General features: G+C 44.2%; 1 protein-coding gene across 5 annotated transcripts in view; it reads left to right on the top strand.

Annotated features, from left to right (window-relative positions):
• The window catches only part of LOC130372755 (nucleus accumbens-associated protein 2), a 29729-nt gene extending 11121 nt beyond the window's left edge, over positions 1-18608 (top strand). For 4 of the 5 annotated variants that reach the window (XM_056578916.1, XM_056578913.1, XM_056578914.1 and 1 more), the window contains 6 exons: positions 9950-10132; positions 10498-11394; positions 12830-13006; positions 13980-14085; positions 14909-15006; positions 18052-18608. In XM_056578916.1, coding sequence (XP_056434891.1) covers positions 10021-10132; positions 10498-11394; positions 12830-13006; positions 13980-14085; positions 14909-15006; positions 18052-18596 — 1935 coding nt within the window. In that variant the 5' untranslated portion in view covers positions 9950-10020 and the 3' untranslated portion in view covers positions 18597-18608. Of the gene's footprint in view, positions 1-8298; positions 8693-9949; positions 10133-10497; positions 11395-12829; positions 13007-13979; positions 14086-14908; positions 15007-18051 lie in introns of those variants that run through there. The other variant, XM_056578915.1, reaches the window with a different exon arrangement.
• Positions 18609-24733: the final 6125 nt, after the last annotated feature.

Here is a 24733-nt window from a genome sequence, read left to right as displayed (position 1 = left end):
TTTTAAGAAATGATTTCATATATTACTGCTAGTGCTGTCAAAGTCAGCACTAGCAGTGCTGACTGCTGACCACACACACACACACACACACACACACACACACACACACACACACACACACACACACACACACACACACACACACACACACACACACACACCAGCGCCACCACTTTCCTTTTGAAACGAGCGTGTGATTAGAGGAATGTCTGTCGGTCTGTCGTCCTTCGCTGAGACAAAGTAAAGTAAGGGTACGACTAGTAAGGGTTTCCTCCGCTGCTTTGATGTCAGCCTGGGGTAAATTACCCTGAGTGGGGCTGAAAACACGCTTGTGTTACCGGTACGACGGCAAAGTAAGTCCACCCCCGGCCTCATTAGCGCTGCGTTTACTCTGCACCGCAGAACTTTTACTGAATGAATAGTAGTAGTTGAAGCTGTTTTTCTTTTCCCGTTGCTGTATTTCTGGTGGATCAGTGAAGAGATGAACGGAGGCCATCGTACCGAAGGCTCTTGACCTGTTTGTATTCAGTCCCCTGCTGTGTCGTAACTTTGTTTCCTAGAAGACACCGCCTTTTGTTTGATTTGATTTGAAATTAAGAGCGTCTGAACAACAAACCCAAAATAAGCTGATCCACAGCACAGTCAAACCGGGTTGTCATGGGTCCCCGCTCTGAATCTATTACTTCTGTGGGAGAGAAAAAAAATGAAATCTAATTTTGACAGTGAAAAAGCTACATGGTGCAGGTCCAATGTTGCTCAAGGTTTTTTTGTTTACCAGCGTCGCAAAAGTCACATAAACATTGTCAGCAGTGATATGATGATGATGCTGCTAGAGTCTGTGCTCGGGGATTAATATTCATATAAACATTTGTGGCCCAGAACCTTACTAGCATAGCCTACCAGTTTAGCTTGCTAACAATAGGATTAGTTTACAGCCGAACCTTGCAAACTAGCTTTGCGTACTCTATAGCCTTCAACCATAGCATTAGCTGCTATTAAACAGCTGAAGTCTTTTTAAGACATCACAGGTACGTACAACACTGCACCATGCACTTACAGGGAGTGGAGCGAGCACTGACAAAAGTACCTGTCTGCCAGCCAGGTGCTTCTCAAATTGCCATACAGCCAGTAGTGTCATGGCTTTAAGTGCCTTAATTATTTTGATACGTCGACTTACATTCTATGAATTATATATCAAGCCCTCTTTATCCATTTGTCTATTCAAGGGGGGACAACTGCAGTCTGTAGAAATCTTTGTATTCAGGTTTGTTTTGCGACTGTCCACTGTGTGGCCCTAGCGAACGCTCCATTCGATTGTACTTCTGTGGGGTTTTCTTGTGTGGGAATTAAGTAAACACACTAGTAGGCTTCAACCCCTCATGTACTTAGTGCGAATGTAAGCTTGATGCAAGACTTTGGCAAAAGTTTGTGAATTTCAAAACAACAGCGCAATACAGTTCCAGTATGGTCATTGGTGAAAGTGTGCTTTCACCAAACAAGGTTTGGCAGTTTATTATAGACCACAGACCAGATGTGAGGCAAGAAGACACACTCACACACACACACACACACACACACACACACACACACACACACACACACACACACACACACACACACACACACACACACACACACACACACACACACACACACACACACACACACACACACACACACACACACACACACACACAAGGTGTTGTTTCTTTAGTAATTACGAGTTTCTTCCATTCACTCACTGTCAACTTCATTTCTGGATATCCGTCTCGATAGAGATCATGTTTAACGGCTGTTGTTTAACCTAAATCAATTTGACATTGAACAAGGAACATAAAAGGAAAGAAGTATTTTGTATAGTCGACAGAATAATTCGACTATAGGGCAGTGTTTGGCACATTTGACCCCATGCCAAATGTCCCTTTTTGAAGTTTGTGGGTCATTACTTTTGTATTACTCGCTGTGACAGTCCGCAATTGAACAACCACGGATGACCAACAACACAAAGCAATATACTATGTGTGCTGGATTTCACAACACAAATGAAACAGGGAACATTTTCCCTCTTCCCCCAAATGGTTGAAATCTTAGATTCGCTCTTGTTTTTCTCTCTCTGCCTTCCACTCCTTCCACTTCTGCGTCTTGCTCTCAGCTCTACGCCCCCAGAAGAAGTATATGTGTGTGTGTGTGTGTGTGTGTGTGTGTGTGTGTGTGTGTGTGTGTGTGTGTGTGTGTGTGTGTGTGTGTGTGTGTGTGTGTGTGTGTGTGTGTGTGTGTGTGTGTGTGTGTGTACGTGAGTTTCAGCAGCCATCGCATGTGTTTGTTTACCTCCCACCACCACTTGGAGTCCATTAGCAAAGCATTCGGCTTTGAAACACACAGACACACACAGACACACACACACACACACACACACACACACACACACACACACACTCATAGACACATACTCATAGACACAAACACACACACACATTGCTACCCTTTCTCTCGTTCTATGTATCTGTATCTCTCTCTCACATACACAAACACACTCAGACACTGGACCACCAGTGTATGACGGAGCGTAGCCGACCACTTCAACAGTCGCCGCTCACTAATTGACATGGCAACACACTTACCGTCACAACAACCCTTGATTGCACTGTTCCAGTTTAAATATTATGTGTGTGTGTGCATGTTTTGTATACATGTGCATGCCTGCCTGCCTGCCTGTGTGTGTGTGTCTGTGTGTGTCGAGACTGGAAAATGTCAATGTGTTCTTGAGGTAACGGTGTTCAGTTCTACTCGGTACAACTGGTAGGAGGCCACTAATTACAGCATCTGCAGACAACACAGTATCTGGCACGTTCCCTCGCGTGCCAAGACGAACCCGCTATTGTACATCAATTTACAAAATAAACCTTCCCGGCATCATCATCATAATCATCATTCTAACATCATCCCATTTTCTTTTTTCAGACGTGCTGTGTTATCACGGTTGAGCTCAAGCCGGTTTACTTTGTTCGCCTTCTTTTCTGAATAGTTTTGTCCAGCAGTTAAATGATCAGCGTGTTAAAAAAAAAGAAGAAGATAATAGAGTGAATTCACGAATGGCGTGAGCAGACAATACGCAGCCCACCACAAATCATTTAGGAGTTGTCTGATTCTTACATAACGGTGATTCAGAGGGAGGATTCTTTTTTTTTTCTTTTTTTTTCTGCTTTATGCAGGCAACTTCTCCTGGCAGCGACTATACATACGGATTGTATTATACGCATTAACAAGCTGCCTGTCTCTCTTTTATCACCGTCTCTCCCTCTGTCTCCCCCGTCACTCTCTCGCCCTCTCTCTGTCTGTCCGTCTATCTATCATTGCCCTTTTTCCCTCTCTGTCCTCTCCCCCCCCCGTCTCTCCGTCTCTCTTTCATCTCCCCTTTTTTCTTTCTTTTCGACATCCCATAATCATCCTCAGACAGAGTCAAGCAGACACTTGCTCTGTCCCGATTGGCAGGCCCTGTTGCCGGGGAGCGGTGTGCCGTCTCAACGTGGAGAGAATCTGTTTGTCTGGTACACTTTAGACATGGGAACAACTGCAGGATCTGAATATTTATAAAGACAGGGCTGTTCATGTTTAGATTGTATAGCGAGAACATAAGCAAACTTAGCCCGAGTCTGCGTCAGGAGGGAGCGAGGCGGCTTCCAAACTTCTCCTGGCGCAGGCAGGCTTGTGACTGTGCCTTGCGGGCATCGCAGGACCGATATAGTATACCCTGTAGCACTTTGAATACATGCATGTTTCACATGCATTCACACACAAGCACGCATTTGAATGTACAGTTGTCTTTTTTTTTTTGCCTGTTGGGTTACAGTCAAAGTTGGCCATGGTCGCTAACTAGCACAGTAAAGGGTTGAGTCACATGTCGACCGTGGCCTTGTGTAAAATGCATGGTTTTATTTTGGGGTTTTGATTCATTATCTGTAATTCATTATAGAGATGGCCTGATGCGGCTGCTGTGGTTGGGGCAGGGGGGGGGGGGTTGCCTCTGTTCACATCTCATCCCTGCCTACTTGGGACCTTTTTGTGGGCTTTGAGGACACTCGCACACACACAGACCCACAGACGCGTAAACGCACCAACACACACACTGGAAGGCAATGCAGATGACATGGAAACCCACTGTGAGGGAGATGAACCAGGGCACTAGCCTTGCAGTTGGTGCAAAGGCGCCCCACAGTGGTTGCCCACTGCTGTTAGGGTATAGAATAATTATATCATTATAATAAAAATAATAATCATAAAATAATAATTATCCTTTTTATAGTAATTATAATAATTTGAAATAAATATTATTACTATTGTTATTTAGTTTTAATCATTTTTTTGTTACTATTATTAAGCTATTATTATTATATTTCTTATTTACATGTGCTATTATCAGTCATTATATCATCATTAGTATAGTTGTAATGCATCCATGTAATATTTTCTAACCTGATAGTATGCCTTTTTATAATGCTACAGGAATGAGGTTGAAGTGAAGCACACATAAACAACAAATTCGACACAACCACATCTGATTTTCCGGGGCATTTACAAAAGCTTTTGAAGCAGCACACTTTTGCACGAAAGACATATGCAGGAGAGAGGAACTCACTAACCCAGACCCCCTCCCACAGACACACACAGACACACACACACACACACACACACACACACACACACACACACACACACACACACACACACACACACACACACACACACACACACACACACACACACACACACACACACACACACCTGCAAATAATCTTTCACACCCCAACGCCTGCTTTGTATTATTATCAGAGATGGGCAAAGTCTATATATGTATTGCATGGCTTATCCCCGGAATGGAAGCCGCTCCCTGCCATCCGTACGTATGCTTCTGTTTCCGAGTGTGTATGCAAATATAGGGTACATTGTGTGTGTGTGAATCATCTTCACGTTTTTCCTTTTTTTTTTTTATGCCCACCATTTCCACGTGAATGTTAACCGAAATCAGAGTCCGGGCACTCGCCCACTCTCCGCCGCACCATCGGCGGCGCACAGCACACCCACATGGACGACGCTACATTACATGTCTGTGCATGTGCAGTCAGTCTGCCTTACTGGCGTCCCATTCTCCCTGACTCAACATATTCTCTGTTTCCTCCCTCCCTTTACTCTCTCTCGCTCTCCCCCCCTCCCTCTCCTTTTCCCACTCTCTCCGTTGCGCTCGCTCTCTCTCTGGCTCTCGCTCGCTCTCTCGCTCTCGCTCTCATCCTCCTCCTCCTCGCCCCGACTGGCACGTACATGCATGTCTGTAGACGATGCACTGTGCTTCTCCGCCATGGCACGCGCCAGCCTCACTGCAATGCAGCCCTGTGTGCATTAATTGGAAGGGAGAGAGAGTAAGAGAGAGAGCAAGACACTGGCAATGTGGTATGCAGCGAGGGATGGGGCAGAGAAAGGAAAGAGAAAGAGAGGGTGAGATAAAGAGATGGGGTGTGGGTGTGTGGATGTAGATGTGTGAGGGGGGGGGGGAGGGATCTAGCCTAAAGATTCAACCCTCTGACTGACGGATGGGCAAACTAATGGATGAACTGTCTGGCTGGTGGACAGGGCAGCAGCAGATCACCGGAAACAAACAAAAGATGGAGCCCCCGCTGCCCCTTATATGCCCTTTATATGTCGTGAGAATGAACAAACAGTTTCACCTGAAGGCGTGCTCATCTGTGTACATAGAAAACAAAAGAGGGATTTTTAATGTGACAGAGCATGCATCCGTTTGTGTGTGCATGCGTGTGCATGCGTGGGTGAGTTTATGTGTCTGTGTGTTGTTTCTGTGTTACTGATAATGTGTGTGTCAAAGTGAGTGTGTGCATTTCTGTCCGTGTGTGGGTGTGTGTGAGTTTGTGTGTCTGTGTGTGTGTTGTTTCTCCGTGACTGATAATGTGTGTGTCTTAGTGAGTGTGGGTGTGTCCGGGTGAGTGTGTGTGTGAGTGTGTGTGTGTGTGTGTGTGTGTGTGTGTGTGTGTGTGTGTGTGTGTGTGTGTGTGTGTGTGTGTGTGTGTGTGTGTGTGTGTGTGTGTGTGTGTGTGTGTGTGTGTGTGTGTGTGTGTGTGTGTGTGTGCCTGCATGTCTGAGTGAGTGAGTGAGGGAGTGAGTGCTTGTTTGCGTATTCACGCATAGCTCCACATGTATTGCAGACATCACACTGCAGTGGTGGAGCGGTGTGAGAACAACGACATTGGGGTTGTGATGCGAGTCTCGTTCGTGATATGTTCCGCGATGATATCACCTAATATCACCACGATGACTTCGAGACAGAGAAGTTTTTGCTTCGTTTAGCTCAGCCTCTGGAAGTTTCTGTTCTAAACTACAGCATAATGCGTCTGCATACACGCTCTGTAGACGCCTTGATTTGCAATCACCGTTGTATATTTTTCAATTTTTGCCTCTGTTTTAAGATGAATATGTAGAGTGATACATATTTGTATGAGACCAGTATATAGATTTATATAATACATACCAGCACATCTTTATGGCTCACAGTTAAAAGTCCATTTCACAAATGCGCCACACACACACACACACACACACACACACACACACACACACACACACACACACACACACACACACACACACACACACACACACACACACACACACACACACACACACACACACACACACACACACACACACACCCCGTCTCTAATACTTATTTCCTAACCTTTATACCGTCTTGGTTTGCTTATTTATCATTTTCTCATTTTCAAGCTCTCCTCTCTGCGTACACCCTATCCCTTCTGTATTTTCTCCTTTTCGGGAACCCCTTCTTTCTCCCCCCAACCCATGACCTTAGGCCCATCTCCTCTCTGTTTCTCCCCCATTGAATACGCTAAAGTTATTGCGATGAAGCCTTCATTGCCAGCGGGGTTGGGTTTACTGTCGTGGTTCTTATCGGGGTTGTTCAGCGTCACAGCGACCTGTGGCGGATTGTGGTGCAGTGAGTGGGCCTCTGGAATTCTTTCTTATTTATACTACACTTGAGAAATCCTATTGCTTTACGGGAATATGAGTCAGTTACGTGCTGTGTTGCATCAAACAGGGGTTTTCAGGGGTGTGTGTCAGACGGGGCCTGGCTTACAGTCAGTGGGTCACGTTTTCTTGCCTGCTTTAGGGAGGTCAGCCATGTTTTCTGAAGAGGTTGTGTGACCTCCCCTTTTACTCTGATGTTTCCATGCCCGTCTGGATATGATGCCATGTAGTGTGTGTGTGTGTGTGTGTGTGTGTGTGTGTGTGTGTGTGTGTGTGTGTGTGTGTGTGTGTGTGTGTGTGTGTGTGTGTGTGTGTGTGTGTGTGTGTGTGTGTGTGAACATAGAGAAGTGGCTGAAGTTCCCTCAACCTAATTGTCTTTCTCTTCTCGTACTGTCCTCAAATGACTTTCTCTCTGTCTCAGCTCTCTTCCTCCTTTCCTCCCTCCCTCCCTCCCTCCCTCTCTCTCACCCTGCTCCCTCCCTCCCTCCCTCCCTCCCTCCCTCCTCTCCTTCTTTGCCGTCTCTGTCTCTGTCTGTAACTGTAGCCTGTTTTCTTTCTCCCTCTCTCTCCCTGCGACATATAGTACTGCATTGATCAGACATACACACACACACACACACACACACACACACACACACACACACACACACACACACACACACACACACACACACACACACACACACACACACACACACACACACACACACACACACACACACACAGAGAGAGAGACAAACGCACACAGACAAACACACACACATTGAGATATGCACAGAGACACACATGCAGACACAAAGAGAGAAAGTGAGAGCCTCATGAACACACACACAATGAGCTCCCACTTTTTTCATCATTGATTCACTCTGCTCTTTTTATCTCTTTCCCTTTCTCTCTCCCTCACTCCCTTTTATATCTTATTCTCTCTCTCTCTCTCTCTCTCTCTCTCTCTCTCTCTCTCTCTCTCTCTCTCTCTCTCTCTCTCTCTCTCTCTCTCTCTCTTAGTCTTCCACTATCTCTGTCTCTCTCTCTCTCTCTCTCTCCCTTAGTCTTCCACTATCTCTCTCTCTCTCTCTCTTAGTCTTCCACTATCTCTCTCTTAGTCTTCCACTGTCTCTCTCTGCAGCAGCACTTGTTGAATTCAACCCTTAGAGAATAGAGAAGGGGGGGTGGAGAGAAACAGGGAGATAATGACGAGGAGGCAGTTGGAGTCTTTGAGACGGCGATAGAACAGACACAGAGATATAGGGAACAGACACAGAGAGTTGAGAGAGATACAGAACCGACAGAGGGCGAGGGAGGCAGCGAGAGAGAGAGAGAGAGAGCGAGCATGGTGCTTTCTTGGGAGGTGGTGGAGACGTAGTGGATGAGATCTGGGAGAATACAGAGGATGAGTTAGTGAGACAGTAGTGGGGAATCGTTTTGTGTGCGAGAGAGAAAGGGGGGGGGCAATGGTTCAGATCCGAGGAGCTGTGGAGTCTTTGACACTTTAGCAAAAGGAGAAGAGTGGTGCGACCAGACAGTCAGCTTTCTCCCCCTTCTCCTCTTCCTCCTCTTCCTCTTGTCCTGGGATCTTCTGGATCTTCAATGTTTGTTGGAGAGCGTCCTAGTGTGTCCTCACCAGAAGACTGGCATTGCACAGGTCAGAACTGTGTGTGTGTGTGTGTGTGTGTGTGTGTGTGTGTGTGTGTGTGTGTGTGTGTGTGTGTGTGTGTGTGTGTGTGTGTGTGTGTGTGTGTGTGTGTGTGTGTGTGTGTGTGTGTGTGTGTGTTGGTTTTTCTGTCTTGTGTTGTGTAAGGAAGCTATGGGAAAGCAAAGATGTTTTGAATGATACATGCATATCCACATGTGTTTGTGTATGTGTGTGTGTGTGTGTGTGTGTGTGTGTGTGTGTGTGTGTGTGTGTGTGTGTGTGTGTGAGTATGAGTGTGTCTGTCCTTGTTCCTCTGAGTATGGTTATTCTGGCGTGGCTCCGACTGTGCACACATTTTTGCATATATATGACGAAGTGTCTGTGTGTGTTTTTGAAGAACATGAACTGGAGACCGAAGTTGAGTGAAACACTGCTGTTTTTTTCGACTTCATCTGTTTGTATTCCTGGAACTGCAGCATTGCTCAATAATGAAACTAGTATGTGTATTTTTGTCTGTGTATATATGTGTCAGTGTGCCGTATGTGTGTATGTATGTGTGCGCGTGTGTGTACATACGTGTGTGTTGAGGGTGGGGTGGTGACTAAAGAGGTTCCCGAGAAACAAATAGATATAGATAAAAGCCCAGTTCCACTATGGGTCGGTTCGGCGAGGAATTGATTAGACTGTTTGGTGCCTTGGGAACCCGTGCTCCCTGCCCCACTGTGGTGCCCTTGTTCCCGTTTTATACATCCAGTCTATGGTTTCAGTGTAGTCGGGGAACGTTCACTCAAAGGTTATGGGGCTTGTGAACATGCAGTTGTTCGGCCACGCAGAGTTCTTGGAATTCAAAACATGTTTAAACAACATAAGTTACTTCAGAACTCTCTTATTTACAGTTGGCGCAACTAATCCTTTTTTGTGCATTGACTCCTCCTTTTGCCTTCCCCCCCCCCTCCTTTTATTCTCTCCCTCACTCTCTCTTTCTCTCTCTTCTCCGTATCTCTCTCGGTGTCTCTCTCTTCACTCTTTCTGCATGTCTTTTCACAAACCTCTCACTTCTCCCTAAACTGTGTTCATTCTCGCACCTCAACTCTATTTTGATTTTTCCTCTCAATCTTCCCTTTCGCACCTCTCGCTAACTTCACTTTTCTGCTCATCTTTCGCACGTCGTTCTTGTGTTTGTACCTTGTTTTTTCGCTGTTCTTCTCCTCAAACTCACCATTTTTCTCTTCTTTTCCCTGGTTCTGTCCTTTTTGGTGGTGAAAGATGTCTCCCATACTGGCAGTGTCTGCGGTGTGAAGGTCTGAAGTGGAGCTGTCGCACGCACCCCGCCCATCATGTCCCAGCTTCTCCACGTGGAGATTCCGAACTTCGGGGCCACGGTGTTGGGCTCCCTGAATGAGCAAAGGATTCTGGGACATTACTGCGATGTATCCATCCTGGTCAAAGGTCAGTTGCTCCCCGGGTAGGGGAAGTAAAAAGTAAAAATAGAAAATTTCAAAATTTCAGTCTGAGCAACCCGTGAGTTGTTGACATTACTTACAAGATTTGATCTTATTTCTTAAGTATTATCATAATTAGGGAAAACGTAGTCTAATAACTTTTTGTGTTACTTTTTTTATGTCGATAATGTTGTTGTTTTTGTGTAAGAAATAGATTTTAACATTTGATGCCAGTTGATGGTCAATGACTCATTGACGCGTCATGATTTCGTTTCTAAGGAAAGAAATGAAGCATTAAAAGAAAGTATTAACAGGGAAAGGATTTCTGAAGCAGTCGTCGTGAGCATCGCTGTCCTCCTCTCCCTCTCCCAGGCCAGGCCTTCAAAGCCCACCGGGCGGTGCTGGCGGCCAGCAGCCTGTACTTCCGGGACCTCTTCAGCAGCTCGTCCAAGAGCCAGTTCGAGCTGCCCTCCTCGGTCACCCCCGCCTGCTTCGAGCAGATCCTCTCCTTCTGCTACACGGGGAGGCTCACCATGGCGGCCAGCGAGCAGCTGGTGGTCATGTACACCGCCGGCTACCTCCAGATCCAGCACATCGTGGAGCGCGGCATGGACCTGCTGTTCAAGGCCAACTCGCCCCACTGCGACTCCCAGACCACAGGGCCCCTGGAGGAGACGGGCTCCGAGCCCCAGAGCCCCAACAACCACCACCACCACCCGCACCACCTTCACCACCAACACCACGGCAGCAACAACAACAACAACGGGAGCAACGCCAGCAGCTTAGCGGCCGCCGCGCTCTTGGGCGTCCACGGCTGGCCGGCTTCCATCCTGCAGCAGCGCAAGATCAAACAGGAAGGGGCGGAGCAGGCGTCGCTGAGCGTCACGCCGGCCGCCGGGACGCCGGGCAAGACCTCGTCGTCGTCGTCCGCGTCGGCGGCGGCGACGTCGGCGGCCGAGCTGAGCCGCCTGGCGCGCGTCAACTCGTTGTTCTACACAACGGTGGGCGGGACCACCGTGTTCCCCGGGCTGCCGCCGTACCACCTCACCCCAGGTGCAGGAGGAGGAGGAGGAGGAGGAGGAGGAGGAGGAGGAGGAGGAGGTGGTGGAGGAGCAGAGAGGTCCAGTCCGGGCGCGTCCAGCCTGCCGACCACGGACAGCCCCACGTCCTACCAGAACGAGGACGAGGAGTTTGAGGAGGAGCCCTACGAGGCCATCTCGGAGGACGCCTACGGCCAGATGTACACACGCGCCGCCAACCCCTACGGACGTGAGTTTGACAGGGTTTCCACTCCGTGTGTGTGTGTGGAGTGTCGCCTCTTTGACCGACCCACGGTAGGGATCGCCATGCTGAACGATGAATCTGTGCATCCAAATTGATAACCAGATGTACGATTTTTGCCGTCGCTACGCTTTGCTACGGATCCATGCGTGTGTGCATAATGCTTTTATACGCGTACACGCTATCTCTCTCTCTCTCTCTCTCTCTCACACCGACTGTAGTACCCTCAAACACAATGAGAGACACATGCGTACAAAATCAACTTGTGCAGTAGGTTGAAATTGTGCTGCCTGAGGCAACGGACAGGTTTGTTAAAGTCTTAGATTTCAGTTATTTATGAAAGCCTTTCTATCTGCAATCAGTTAGAACACCCCAGGGTGACATTGTCGGATATTTGAGTATGTGTGTGCCTGTGTGCTTGTCTACATGTGCCCGTGTGCGTGCGTGCGTGTGTGTGCGCGTGCGTGCGTGCGTGCGTGCGTGCGTGCGTGCGTGCGTGTGTGTGTGCGTGTGTGTGTGTGTGTGTGTGTGTGTGTGTGTGTGTGTGTGTGTGTGTGTGTGTGTGTGTGTGTGTGTGTGTGTGTGTGTGTGTGTGCGCGTTTGTGGCTGTATGTATGCCTCAGTGCGAGTGTGTGTGTGTGTGTGTGTGTGTGTGTGTGTGTGTGTGTGTGTGTGTGTGTGTGTGTGTGTGTGTGTGTGTGTGTGTGTGTGTGTGTGTGTGTGTGTGTGTGTGTGTGTGTGTGTGTGTGGCTATCTTAGCGAATGCACACCCCTATACATCGCTAATGTTATGGTTAAGGGACAGATAATGAGTGCGATGCCTCATTCCCTCAGATTGATTTTTAAGCCTCTTTTTTTCAAGCAGTTTTTAGGTATCGATTTAACCAAAGGTGTCGAACGAAAGGGGACAAGGAGGATAGGTCCTCATAGTATTTGATTCAAAAGTGAGGTTGTTCAAACAGGCCAATTACGCAGCATAAAGTCTAGATGGCAAATAGATAGCACTATTGCGAATTAACATGCTAATATCCCAACGTTGTGTTTCCTAAACCCTGGCCGTATCCCATAACTGCTGAGTCACCATGTTTCATTGTACTTGCTAATTCTATTCTATAAACTCCATTCCATTCTGTTATGTTATTTCACTTCCTCCCTGGCTGATGTTTTGGCGCTTCTTGTGTATTTTTCTATCGTGTTAATACAGTGTTGTCTAAGACACAACAAAAAACACTTTAAGATATTCTTTATTGTATGAAGCCCTTTTTTTGCTCCATAAATAAAGTGTCATTATTAGTATTATTATTGTTGTTATTGTTATTCATATGGTTATATATTCATGCTATTATTAATGTCTATTATGTTTGTCTTCATTATAATAACGGTAATTATAACGACATGTATAATATATTTTTGCCCCCATCAGTCCAGGACAAGGCGGAGATGTCGGGGGTCCCTCTGTCCCTGGAGAGCCGCAACTGTGTCCTGATCCGGAGAGACCTGGTGGCCCTGCCCGCCAGCCTCATCAGCCAGATCGGGTACCGCTGCCACCCCAAGCTCTACACCGAGGGGGACCCTGGGGAGAAGCTGGAGCTGGTCGCTGGTAGGCCCCACGCATACATACATACATACATACATACATACATACATACATACATACATACATACATACATACATACATACATACATACATACATACATACATACATACATACATACATACATACATACATACATACATACATACATACATACATACATACATACATACATACATACATACATACATATACACACACAAAGGTAGATTATTCAACCTTGGTAGATGGAAAAATAACATTTTAGGCAAGAGTTAATTTTGGACCTTGCATATATGCAAATATACACAGATATATAGTTGTGTATATATGTTTGCATTTGTATGTACATTACATGCTGCTCTGTAGAATACACACATGCACAAACAGAGATTTTTTTTTAATTATAGTTTTGCAATTATGCAAGAAGAGTGCGTTCATTAAAATGCATATTAATTCATAAAGCGTTGACTGTTCCTAATGGCTAATCTGATTTGTACGTGCAGCAGTGTTTTCGCAACATCGGTCTGATGTGTGTGGTTTAGTAAACAAGAAGTAGAAACTAGCGCAAAGTACTTGTGGTACAGGTCGCACTGGAAACAGAATGGGGAAATCTCATTATTAAATAGTTATGCAACGGGTGTGCATTATTTTTAAATAACGGGAGACTCCTGCCTTTTAACCGCTCCAAACCGATGCGCAACAAATCCAACGTGAACTACTGCAGCAAAATACACCAGATGTTTCCTAGACGACGCTAAAACAATCTGCTGAGGAATGTTTCAATGTCATCTTTAATGTCACCTAACTCAATAAAAAACCAATAACCGTGTAGATGAAAGTAAATAGCATCGACTCATTGCTTGTAACTATTGTTCGATCGGACCAAACCACTCCAGGCTGAACTGTAACGCACCTCGGCGGTGGTTCAGCCCTCGCTCATTGTATCAAGGGAGGGCTTCTAATTGAGAGGGTGTTTGTTGTCGTCACCTGTCCAGGCACCCAGGTGTTCATGACACGGGGTCAGCTGATGAACTGTCACCTGTGTGCCGGGATCAAACACAAGGTCCTGCTCCGTCGCCTGCTGGCCACCTTCTTTGACAGGTACGAGTTCACCCTGTGATCACGCCCGGACCTGCTGGTTCAAGGGTGTTTCATACGTGTTCTGACATAATGGGTCTTAACAGTTCATGCTTTGTTCTATTTGGTAACTTGCTAGCAGATGCTTTTTACGCAGAGTAAGGTTCAGTGATCTCAGATACAGGTTAATTCATGAGCAGATAGGGGTGTGGGCGTTCTGCTTATGGATGCCTAAACGGGGTGGGTAGACCTTGGGAATCAAACTCGGTACTGTTCAGCGAGTTGGCGACTACCTTGGCAGCAACACCCTTCTACCCAGTGTTTGTTACCGACAATGAATGTGTTTTTTTGTATTTTGGCAATTAAGATAATAGGTGAGAGCTTTGGGACTGGTTTGACACCTGTCTGCCTTCTCTGTCTGTAATGATTAGGTTGTTGAGATCATGACAACCTCGGCCTAGTGGGTCTCCAACTCTGTATTCTGACTCTGTGTGGGGAAACTCTGTATGGGGAAACTCTTTATATTGGGAACCTATTTTTGTCTGTATGTGTTTATCACTGTACGAGATGGATCTGTATATTGGAAGTTTATTCAACTACATTTGACTCTGTTTTTAAATCTTTGTGTTTTAACTCTGTATTATAATCTCTATTTTTAATATACATTAACTCTGTGTGGTTTAACTCGTGTTTTAACTTTATTCAAACTATATTTGTCTTCCTTATCACCATGTTTTTACTTTTATATTTAACTTTATTTGAAGCGTCTGTTTTAACACCATGGTTAAACTCTGTCTATTTACCTCTGTGTGAACCTCTATGTGGTTCTCCTCCTTGGACCCAACAGGAACACCTTGGCCAACAGCTGTGGTACAGGCATCCGCTCCTCCACTAGTGACCCCAGTCGGAAACCGCTCGACAGCCGAGTGCTCAACGCCGTCAAGCGTAAGTTCAACTCTCCGTAGATAAATACACTCGTTGTCTCTTTTCATAAACGAGATGGTATCTCCTGGTGCAACAATGGGTTCGCTCAACAACTTTTAAAATAGCATGGCTGTTCTAGCAGAAGAGCATTTAACAATTTATCACCAAGAAACAATGGTTTTGGAAGAAGAAATTTGTAGATTTGCCAAAGTTATCTTATCTGTACAAAGGAAGTTATTTCTGAAGTTGCTTTTAGAAGGATAGTCTGATACTGCCGTACAATATGAATGTACTCCCTGAATATCTAGTAGATATTCCCAGTGGATTTCAATGTAGGGGAACATCGCTACAGGGCTAGAGAGACACTGTGTTGATAATGGGGGGGTCGTTTCTGGTTTGGCTGTCCGCATATGAATGTAATACACCGCCGCCTGTAAGTAGATTAGACTGCTGAATCCACGTGTGCATGATGTGCACTGCGGCCCTGGTGGTGTCTTGGAGTATACCAGTTCTGGTGATTGCGTTTTTTGCAGCTCAGGGATTGTGTGCATCCTCAAGGATTCGTTATTTGCCTTCGGAGTGACAGAAAGCACTGTGTACATTCGCGTTAGCCATGTTTGACTTTTTAGTTTAATTTATTCACACGAAAGGAGACAATAGCCTGAGGCAATGTTGTTTGATTAAGGGGCTTAAACTGATCTTAATGTTATTCCGTTTATTTTGCAAATCGAATGGTGCACCATTTCCATAAGGGAGAATACAACTAATATTAAGTATTCAATTATACTATAATATATATTCATATAAAAATAAGATCGTCAATTGAGTCTAGCTGAAGTCCAAGTTCTTTGTCACGTCATTCATCAACCACAAGCACTGCTTCCTCCTTTGATTACAAATTACATGAATTAACACAAATAAAGGGGTATGATTCACTTGAAGAAATTACGGCGATAAACATAGAAAACAGAACAAAACACACAAAACCTAACACGGGAACCTCTAAACCCTAACTTCATTGGCCGTTCTAAACCCTAACTCAATTGACGTACTAAACCCTAAGCTTAACAGCTTCATTAAACACTAAAATTACAATTTTGCATCAACTCGCATGAGAGACAAGGAATAGCCGTTTCCTCACTGCCGCTCTGAGAGAAGGTTCTGTCGTGCACTCTCGAGACATTTGGACCGGTGTTGTTGTTGGTTCCCCGGCCTGTCAGATCTCTTCTGGATCCCTCCAGTCCCAGCAGTGACCGTGTTCATCCGGTGACGCTTTTGGTACGGTTGATCAGCGGGTGGTCACCTCCCTAAAAGAGCCGCAGGCTTCTCCTGGCCAGGCTCAAATGTGTAATCAGCCACGGTGGGAAACCGCCATCTCCGAGTTTTGCTTTTATAACTTTCTGAACTTGAACCAACTTTCTGAACTCAAATTAACTTTCTCTACTTCAATACATGTCTGCACTTCCGCAAACTTTATCTACTTTACCAAACTTCTGAACTTTGACAAAATTGATCAACCATAATACATTTCTGAACTCAAGCAGACTTTCTTAACTTTGACAAATAACTCCAAAAATCGAAATCCCACTCAAAGAATAAACATGCATTCAATCAATTACAACATTACAACAATAATCGATTTTTGAATACACTTATAGACATGCAGTAATTTAAGTCAAACTTGATGTTAACTAATTAAAACAACCAAGAAAGCGAGAGCGAGGAAGCATGAGGCTTCCACCCATGTTCTATATGCTGGTCACAGGACTGTACCATGACCCCCACTATGTCTGGAAGGGGAAGGCAAGACTAAAGACAAAGGGGGATGTACAGTACCATATAGAGGCACTAGTGTTTCTCAAATAGGTTTCAAAGAAATGCTTCACGCGTTTCCTTTTTTCTTTATCTATTTTTGCATTCTCCATGATGATTATCCTGTTTAGAATTACTTTATTTTTTATTATATGGGGGCTTTTGCATCTAAGGAATGCATTGAAGACCGGCCTGGTCGATTATCTTGTGCCAAATGGGGTATGGTTAATCTCATCAAGGGGGTAGAATGTCTTGAGGGCGTCTTGCTGTTTCATTAACAGAATTCGGGTCCAGGGGTTATTTCTGCCCACCAAGAGAGATTTGGGTATGACCATGGCATTCATGTTGGGGTTTTTCTGTGTGTTGTATATCCTTAGACTGACAGATTGACAGAGCAACAACAATGGATAGACGGACAAGTAGTTCAGAGCTGTAATATCTTTCCTTGGGATCCTACTGGAAGTTATACAAAGACCATTTGCTGTCAATTTCAGTTTGGATTTGTACAGCCTTGAGGCAAACCACACGATAAACATAGAAACATAAAAACAGTTCAGTATTCGAGAGAAGCAATGAATTAATTTGTAATGGAAATATTGTGATTATTTTTCTTCACTGCCTGAATCCAACACGTCAAAAGTTTCACAACATTATGTTTAAAACTGGAATCAAACTTCAAATAAATACTTTGTTTCCTTAAACAACCAGAAGGTAATCTTTTTAGCTTGAACTAAAGTATTTAGTTGCATACCAAAGCAAGAAGGATTATGTTCAGGGAGTGCAAAACGAGGCCTTGTGTGAATTGAAGGGGTCTTTTGTGCTGGGAGGAGTCAAATTGTTACATCAAGCTTTTTAATTATCCAACTATTCAAATGATAAAGTTGTAACTTGAGTATGGAGCCAGAAACGTCTTTCTTGTGTTCTCTGACTCTGTCTCTCTCTCTCTCTCTCTCTCTCTCTCTCTCTCTCTCTCTCTCTCTCTCTCTCTCTCTCTCTCTCTCTCTCTCTCTCTCTCTCTCTCTCTCTCTCTCTCTCTCTCTCTGTCCCTGTCTCTCTGTCTCTGTCTCTCTCTATCTTGCTCTGTCTCTGTCTCTCTCTGTAATTCAAGTCAAAGGGTTTCATTTGCATAAGAAACGTACATTAGCACTGCAACAAAAATAAAACAAATAAGAAAATGTAAAGCACTTTAAACATTAACTGCAAGATGTAAGTTTGTTAACCTCTCTCTCTCCCTCCCTCTCTCCTCCCGCCCAGTGTACTGCCAGAACTTCAACCCCAACTTCAAGGAGAGTGAGATGAACGTGATCGCGGCCGACATGTGCACCAACGCCCGGCGCGTCCGCAAGCGCTGGCTGCCCAAGATCAAGTCCATGCTCCCCGACGGCATGGAGGTGTACCGGGCCGGCCTGGGGGGCATGGGGGCCGTGGTGGGCCTGGGCCTGGTGGGCCTGGGAGCCCCGGCCCCGGCCGCCACCGCCGCCTCCGTCGGCCTCCCCTTCGAGGGCGACTTCAAGGGCATGGAGCACAGGCTGTTCCCCGACCGCAAGGAGCCGCTCAGGACTCAGCCGCTGCTGGGCGAGGGCAGCCCGGCCAGGCCCATGGAGGCAGACGAAGGGGTGGAGAATGGAGGAGGAGGAGGAGGAGCGGGGGAGGAGCTAGAGGAGGAGGAGGAGGGGGAGGCAGGGCTGGAGGAGGGCATGGATCATCACGTGTCACTGGCGCCAGGGGGGCAGGGGGACTCCCCCCCCGGACAGGAAAGGGAAGAGTTCGGGGAGGACCTTAGGTTGAACGGACAGTGAATGTCGCCCAATAGGAGGCCTCTTCCTTTTCTCTCCTCTTCTCTCCCTCTCCTCTTTTCTCTCCTCCTCTCTGCCCCCGTCTCCTCTCCTCCCTTCTCCTCTCTGCTCCCTCTCCTCTCTTCCCTTCTCCTCTCCTCCCTTCTCCTCTCTGCTCCCTCTCCTCTCCTCCCTTTTACTGTTCTCTCCCCTCCTCTAGTCTGCTCTCCTCTCCCCATCTCTGCTCTTGCGATATCTCCCTCCCTATCGCTCATCACGTTGCTTTATATGCCGCCCGCTGAGAGAACTTATCAGCACACAAACACACACACAAACACAGACACACACACACAAAGAAAATCGATGCTTGTAGATCTAACAATGCAGCACTTTGTTACTCATGCATGCACACACATACATGGGTTCTTAAGCACACACACACTTACACAAGCCAAATAGATACAGGCATGACATTGACAAACTCTTTATAGTCACCCAGACCTATTCAGAGAGATGTTATTATTTGTCTAAAGGCAATGCCACAATATGAGTATTTATATGGATGCATCCGGTTCCCAGATAAAGTATTTGTAAAACCGCCTGAGCAACCTTGGCGGAATGGAAACGAATAGAACAAAGTGTTACCCATTATTCTTGTGCATTCAAAAGAAAGCCAGGATTCAACAAACGTCCTTCTTCGAATTTACAATTCATTGATTACTTAACGTCAGTGAGATATGTCATTTCGAGCATACTTTTTAGTTTTTCCTGGTTTAACTAGGATTGTTTGGCCTGCGATGCATAAAACGTCAGTGGGCTTGGCGATAAGCAGTTACACGTTAGATAAGGGTGTTCATTGAGACCATATGGATGGCCTGTCCAAAGAATTACTAATTTCAAGTTCTTCTGGGGACATAGTTGACTACCAGGAAATCAAAGTGACTTTGCAGACGAACAGAGGATTCCAATGTGCACCCTAAAATAGCAGCATGTGATTTGTTTTATGATGTATGAAGAATGGTTGCTTAAGGATAAGGGGCCTGTAAATGCCCAATTCAAGCCAGAGAAGGGTAATGGCATGAAGGGGTCGTTTGTCCATGGCCAGTCGCCCATGACATGTTAGATCAGATTGTCAATGTGATGCCTGTGTCTACTAGGATAAGGACACGCACATGTACACATGCCCACTTTCCCGACTGTCACTCCATGTCTCTTTCTCATTCTGTCTTTCTTACCCTGTCTCACCTCACTCCCTTTGTCCTCCTTCTTTCCCTGTCTCGCTGTGTCTTACCCTCTTGCTTGCTTGCTCTCTCACTTTCTCCCTCTCTCTCTCTCTCTCTCTCTCTCTCTCTCTCTCTCTCTCTCTCTCTCTCTCTCTCTCTCTCTCTCTCTCTCTCTCTCTCTCTCTCTCTCTCTCTTTTGCTCGCTCTGGTACTCTCACTCTCTCTCTGTCTCTCAAGCTCTCCTTCACACACCCACACCCACAAACACAAACACACAGCCTTGCAGTGCAACTGTCTAAGCACCATTTTCTTCCCCCTAATATACAGACAGTATATACAAGCCCCAAGGGACGGTGTCATGAACACCTGAGCGACAACAGGCACTTACAGAGCTTGCATGCGTCGTAATACTGAGAATGAATTCAGCGTATTATAAAGTAAAAAAAATAACAATGACGGCGATGACAACAACAATAACAAAAGTGCAAGCAATGGTGCAAACAATGGTGCCACCAACAATGACCGCATCCACATCCAGACCAGCTGCTGCCCTCAAGATAAGTTACGTCGGGATTATCAGCATGTAGATTGACATTGGCACCGAACAATGGGGTAGGAGGGGGGAGAGGAGCTTGAGTGATGATGATGATGATGATGATGATGATGATGAGGAAGCACACTACGCTACGTTGTGGTGAACACTAGTGCAATACGGTACAGGATGCGCCCAAGCCAGAGATGAGCGTGGTTCACCGTGACGAAGACGATGAGGTTGATTCGAGAGACACTAAGACTTTGTAGTCCAGCTTTCATCCTCCTCCTCCTCCTCCCCAACTTTTCTTTTCTTGTTTTTTGTAAATTATTGAATGAAACTAATTAGAGCGATTTCTGCTGGCTTGTTGCATTTGCACTTAAAAAGAAGAGTTGAAATATGGGAGACCTTTGTTTGTTTGTGGTAGTTTTTTTATGTGACCGTACTAAAGAATCGACTGAAATTGCCCTCCCTTCGTCTCCCTTGTGAATTTTACAACTGGCAGATTGGTCACATTTGTAGTTTCTTTTCGAGGAATATGTTGAATAAGGACTTGGAAATGGTTTTTTTTGTCACTTCTATTTTTTGTTTTTTCACGCTTTGTGCCACACTTAAGGATGTAATCTCGTCAGCCAATGCTTATTGGGTATAAGCAGAGATATTTAAACACTGTTGCAACGCCTCCTACGATCAATGGGCCTTAATCGCCTGGCAGCCATCTTGGCTCCTCCTTGGTCCTTAACGCTAACCAAGCTAGCGTTTAGAACCAGGCGGGGACTAGGTGAACAGGGACCATAGTCAAAGCTTCAGACCATCAATTTGATTGTCCGCCAATATTAAGTGGTAACTCATTTAAGTCACCAGCATTTTTGAAAATCTAAGCGATCGTTGTTAAAATGTCGGAAATACACGTATTTGTTGTCTTTGAAGTTAAATGTCATACAGCTGAAGTTAAGTCAAATGGCTTTTTGCTGAAAACGTTGAATATTAACAAGACTTTGCTAATTGCTAGGCAAAAAAATGTGTGCCCACTGTAAATTTGAACTGTATGCTAACGCTTCTACGGCTCATCATTTAAAATGAATGGGCCAGCTATTCTGTTTTTTTTTGTAAACGTTCATGTCTTTGGTGTGGGGAAGCTTTAAAATTGCCCTGCACAAGGTGGACAGGGTAAAATTGCACTAGGTATCAAAAAAGGTTTACAGTATTTTATTTTATTTTTAAAAAAAAATGTGATCTGCCATAGAAAACAAGGCTGGACGAGAATGTGGTAATTATGGATGAATGTAAACTGTAGCACTGTATTGGATGAGGGTCCAAGCCTTTTATCCAATTGGTAAAATACAAAACTTTAATTAAAATTTGGCGACACAGCAAAATGGCCTGTAAGGTTAACAATTTGACCGTGAGGGGATGAATGTTGATATAAACTAAGGATGTTTTCTTTTTTTTTTAACAATGTTGGCTTTGAATAGGTCTTCCAAAAAGATGGAAAGTAATGTTACGATTTAAAAAAAATAATTATGTCACACTAGGTTAAGGCTCAACCCATTATCTCTAAATTCCAACAAATATTCTTTTAATCGCTTACTTCGTTTTTTTTTAGTTTCCCTCTGCTTTTTAGGCTGTGTTAAAGTGACAAGTCTGTTCATATAAGATATAGCTTAAGAGAACGCTACAAACCATGATTTAGGGAAATATTAGAATAATTAAAAATCTCAAAACAAAAGGCTAACAGAATTTTAAATTCCAATTTCCACCTTTCAAATTACAGTAGAATTAATTTATTTCTTAATTGATAATAGGTAGCCTAGTATTTGTTTCGATAACATAAATTTGATAGGCTTGTAGCCTAATAGACTTTGAAATATACAAATATCAGTTTGCTGATTTTTCTTCGGCAAATTTCATAGCAATTTATATAGGATTTCATTGAAAAGTTAGATTTCCCATAAATGGTTAAACACATTAAGGATCACGAATGACAATCAATGGGTTTATCTTATCATAAATCATTTGAATATACCAAATCCTATACATCATTTGGTGAAGCTACAATTTAATCTAGAAGGAATTTGACTTTAAATGAAGATAGCAAATTAAATGTTAGTCATGGATTGATCTGAACATTCGATTTTTCTAACCAGAGTGTTATACATGGGAGGGTGGATTAGTGCCTTAAAATGCAAATGTTGACATGATTTGTGTCCAGACATTAACAAGATTATCTCCAGTTGTATTATCTCCAGTTAAATGTTAATTTACAGTTAGGAATTCCGAGGTTCTCTTGATTTTCTGTTCGTCATAACCATGTTTCCAGCTTGAAAGTTTTGAGTATTATCCTCTGCTTCAGCAAAAATTATATCCCAAAATAACTCATCAATTTGATGTCCTTGAAATTATGCACTCTTATAAACTTCAGAATTTTTTAAACAAAGTTTGTCAAGGTGAAATGTTCATCATCAACTAGCATGGAATGTGGATGGTGTGGGCCGACCAATGTTTAAACAGCGGTATGTCCAATTCTTTGTTTCCTTTTGTTAAAGATATATGCAGACATTTGTACCCGTTCAATCATGTCCATTGCCTTTTTCAGAGACTATGCGGCTTTGTATCGTCTTAAACGTGGTCTGATCCAGGCTGTTTTAAATAATTTCTTGTTTCATTCAACTTCACTCTCTTCCGCTTTGCTATTTTGACCTGTGTGTTGTACAGTACAAATTGAACTGTTTGTAAAGAGGACAATTCTGAAAGAATGTCATAGCTAACCTTAAAGGATATAAATACAGTATGCAACTGTACAGCGTTTGTATTCACCTGTCTTACTGCATTTCCCTCATTTGATGAAAACTAAAAGTTCCATGAAGAAAAAGGAGTCTGCATGCAATTTAGAAGAAGAACTTTGTTGCTCTTTTGTTTTTTACAAAAAACATTACACATCTGTGATCAGGGGAGGATAAGGTATCTGAGTTCAGGTAATAAGTCTTATTAGGCTTTACATTATTAGCTCAACTTGCTACCAAAGCACACAACTGTTGCGCCTTGATGGGGTTGTAGCCTTGTATTTTAGGCCTACACAGCCTTGTATTTTCACACATACAAGGGATTTGACTTTGACTTTGAGTACTTGCAGCACTGTCCATGCATACACGTAAGATATAAAAAAAGATCAGTAGGCAAATATAAGCATACTATAGAAAGCAAATGTAAAACAAAGCAGAAATAATTAGTACAAATAGTAAAGTTAGAGTTAGAAAATATTCATCCAACAAAAGGAGCAGCATACAACAATGAACGAGTAATTACGTTTTAACCCTCAATCCTATCCCATAAACCATAATACAGCTATAAATGCTTATTTTTCTTAATAAAAATTGATTTCATGTTTGAAAATAACACGTCAGCACTTTAAAATGTGGAAATTAAAATGCGTGCAAGCCTCAACGTCAGGCAGAGACAAGGATGAACCTTTAAAGCCATCTGCTCAAAGCGCCGACAATCAGAGCAGCGACGTGCGCCTCAACGTGCACTGAGGGGGATCTGTCATGAATAGCTGAGCTCCTGCTAAACTGCCTTGTCATTATATCCAGCTCGCTTCTGGTATTCACTCAATTAGCTACTAGCTATTTTTATTGAATTCGATTTCACTGGTGCAACAAGTGGTGGATTAGTTGGTGCTTCATGAATAAGAAGTGTCCCGACATTGGCATAAACCATGTTTGTATGCTGTTTTTTTTTTTACATGGGCCAGGCCCAGAGCTGACCTTCATATGAACCAGTCCATGTGTTAAAACGGATTCCATGTGATCATGAAGTTTGTTGAAAGGGCTTTGGACCGAATGAAAATGATACATTTCCCGGTTGGAAACATGTTGAGAGACTGCTTTCTAATTATTATCTAAACCAATAAAATCCTAATGTCAACACATGTCCTGACTGAAACAACGGTATAAAACAGCCAAGTTACCGGGGTTCATGTTGCACAAGAATAGTCGTTCCAATATGTTCATAATCATCTTCAGTTGTTGATAGATGAGTCACTTTTTTTCATTGAAATGCAACGAGTAAAACAGCTGCTTTTTAATAAAAGTCCTTCAGCATGCCGCCTATCTCTCCGTCTTTTGCTGTTGCATTACGCGTACGTCTTCTCGAAAATTATACTTATAGGAATCGTTGTATGAACAATATATAATAACAAACACTCATCAATTATTGATTGATTTCTTATAAGCAACGGGCGATTGTTGCGCTACATCGCGCATTTATTCCAATCCATGCACTCTATGATCTGAGTTCTCTCCGAGCATCCACTGCTCTGAGTTTGATTGTTCGCCCTGCGTCGAGTGACGTCCTATCATACCGCGCAGCGCGGCATGTTGTTTCGCTATCTCAACGCAGTTTACTAA

The sequence above is a fragment of the Gadus chalcogrammus genome, chromosome 19, assembly GCF_026213295.1.
Source record: "Gadus chalcogrammus isolate NIFS_2021 chromosome 19, NIFS_Gcha_1.0, whole genome shotgun sequence".
In the NCBI taxonomy this organism is placed as follows: domain Eukaryota; kingdom Metazoa; phylum Chordata; class Actinopteri; order Gadiformes; family Gadidae; genus Gadus; species Gadus chalcogrammus.
The sequence above is the reverse complement of the archived record's forward strand: the minus strand, read 5'-3'. Positions and strand labels throughout refer to the sequence as shown.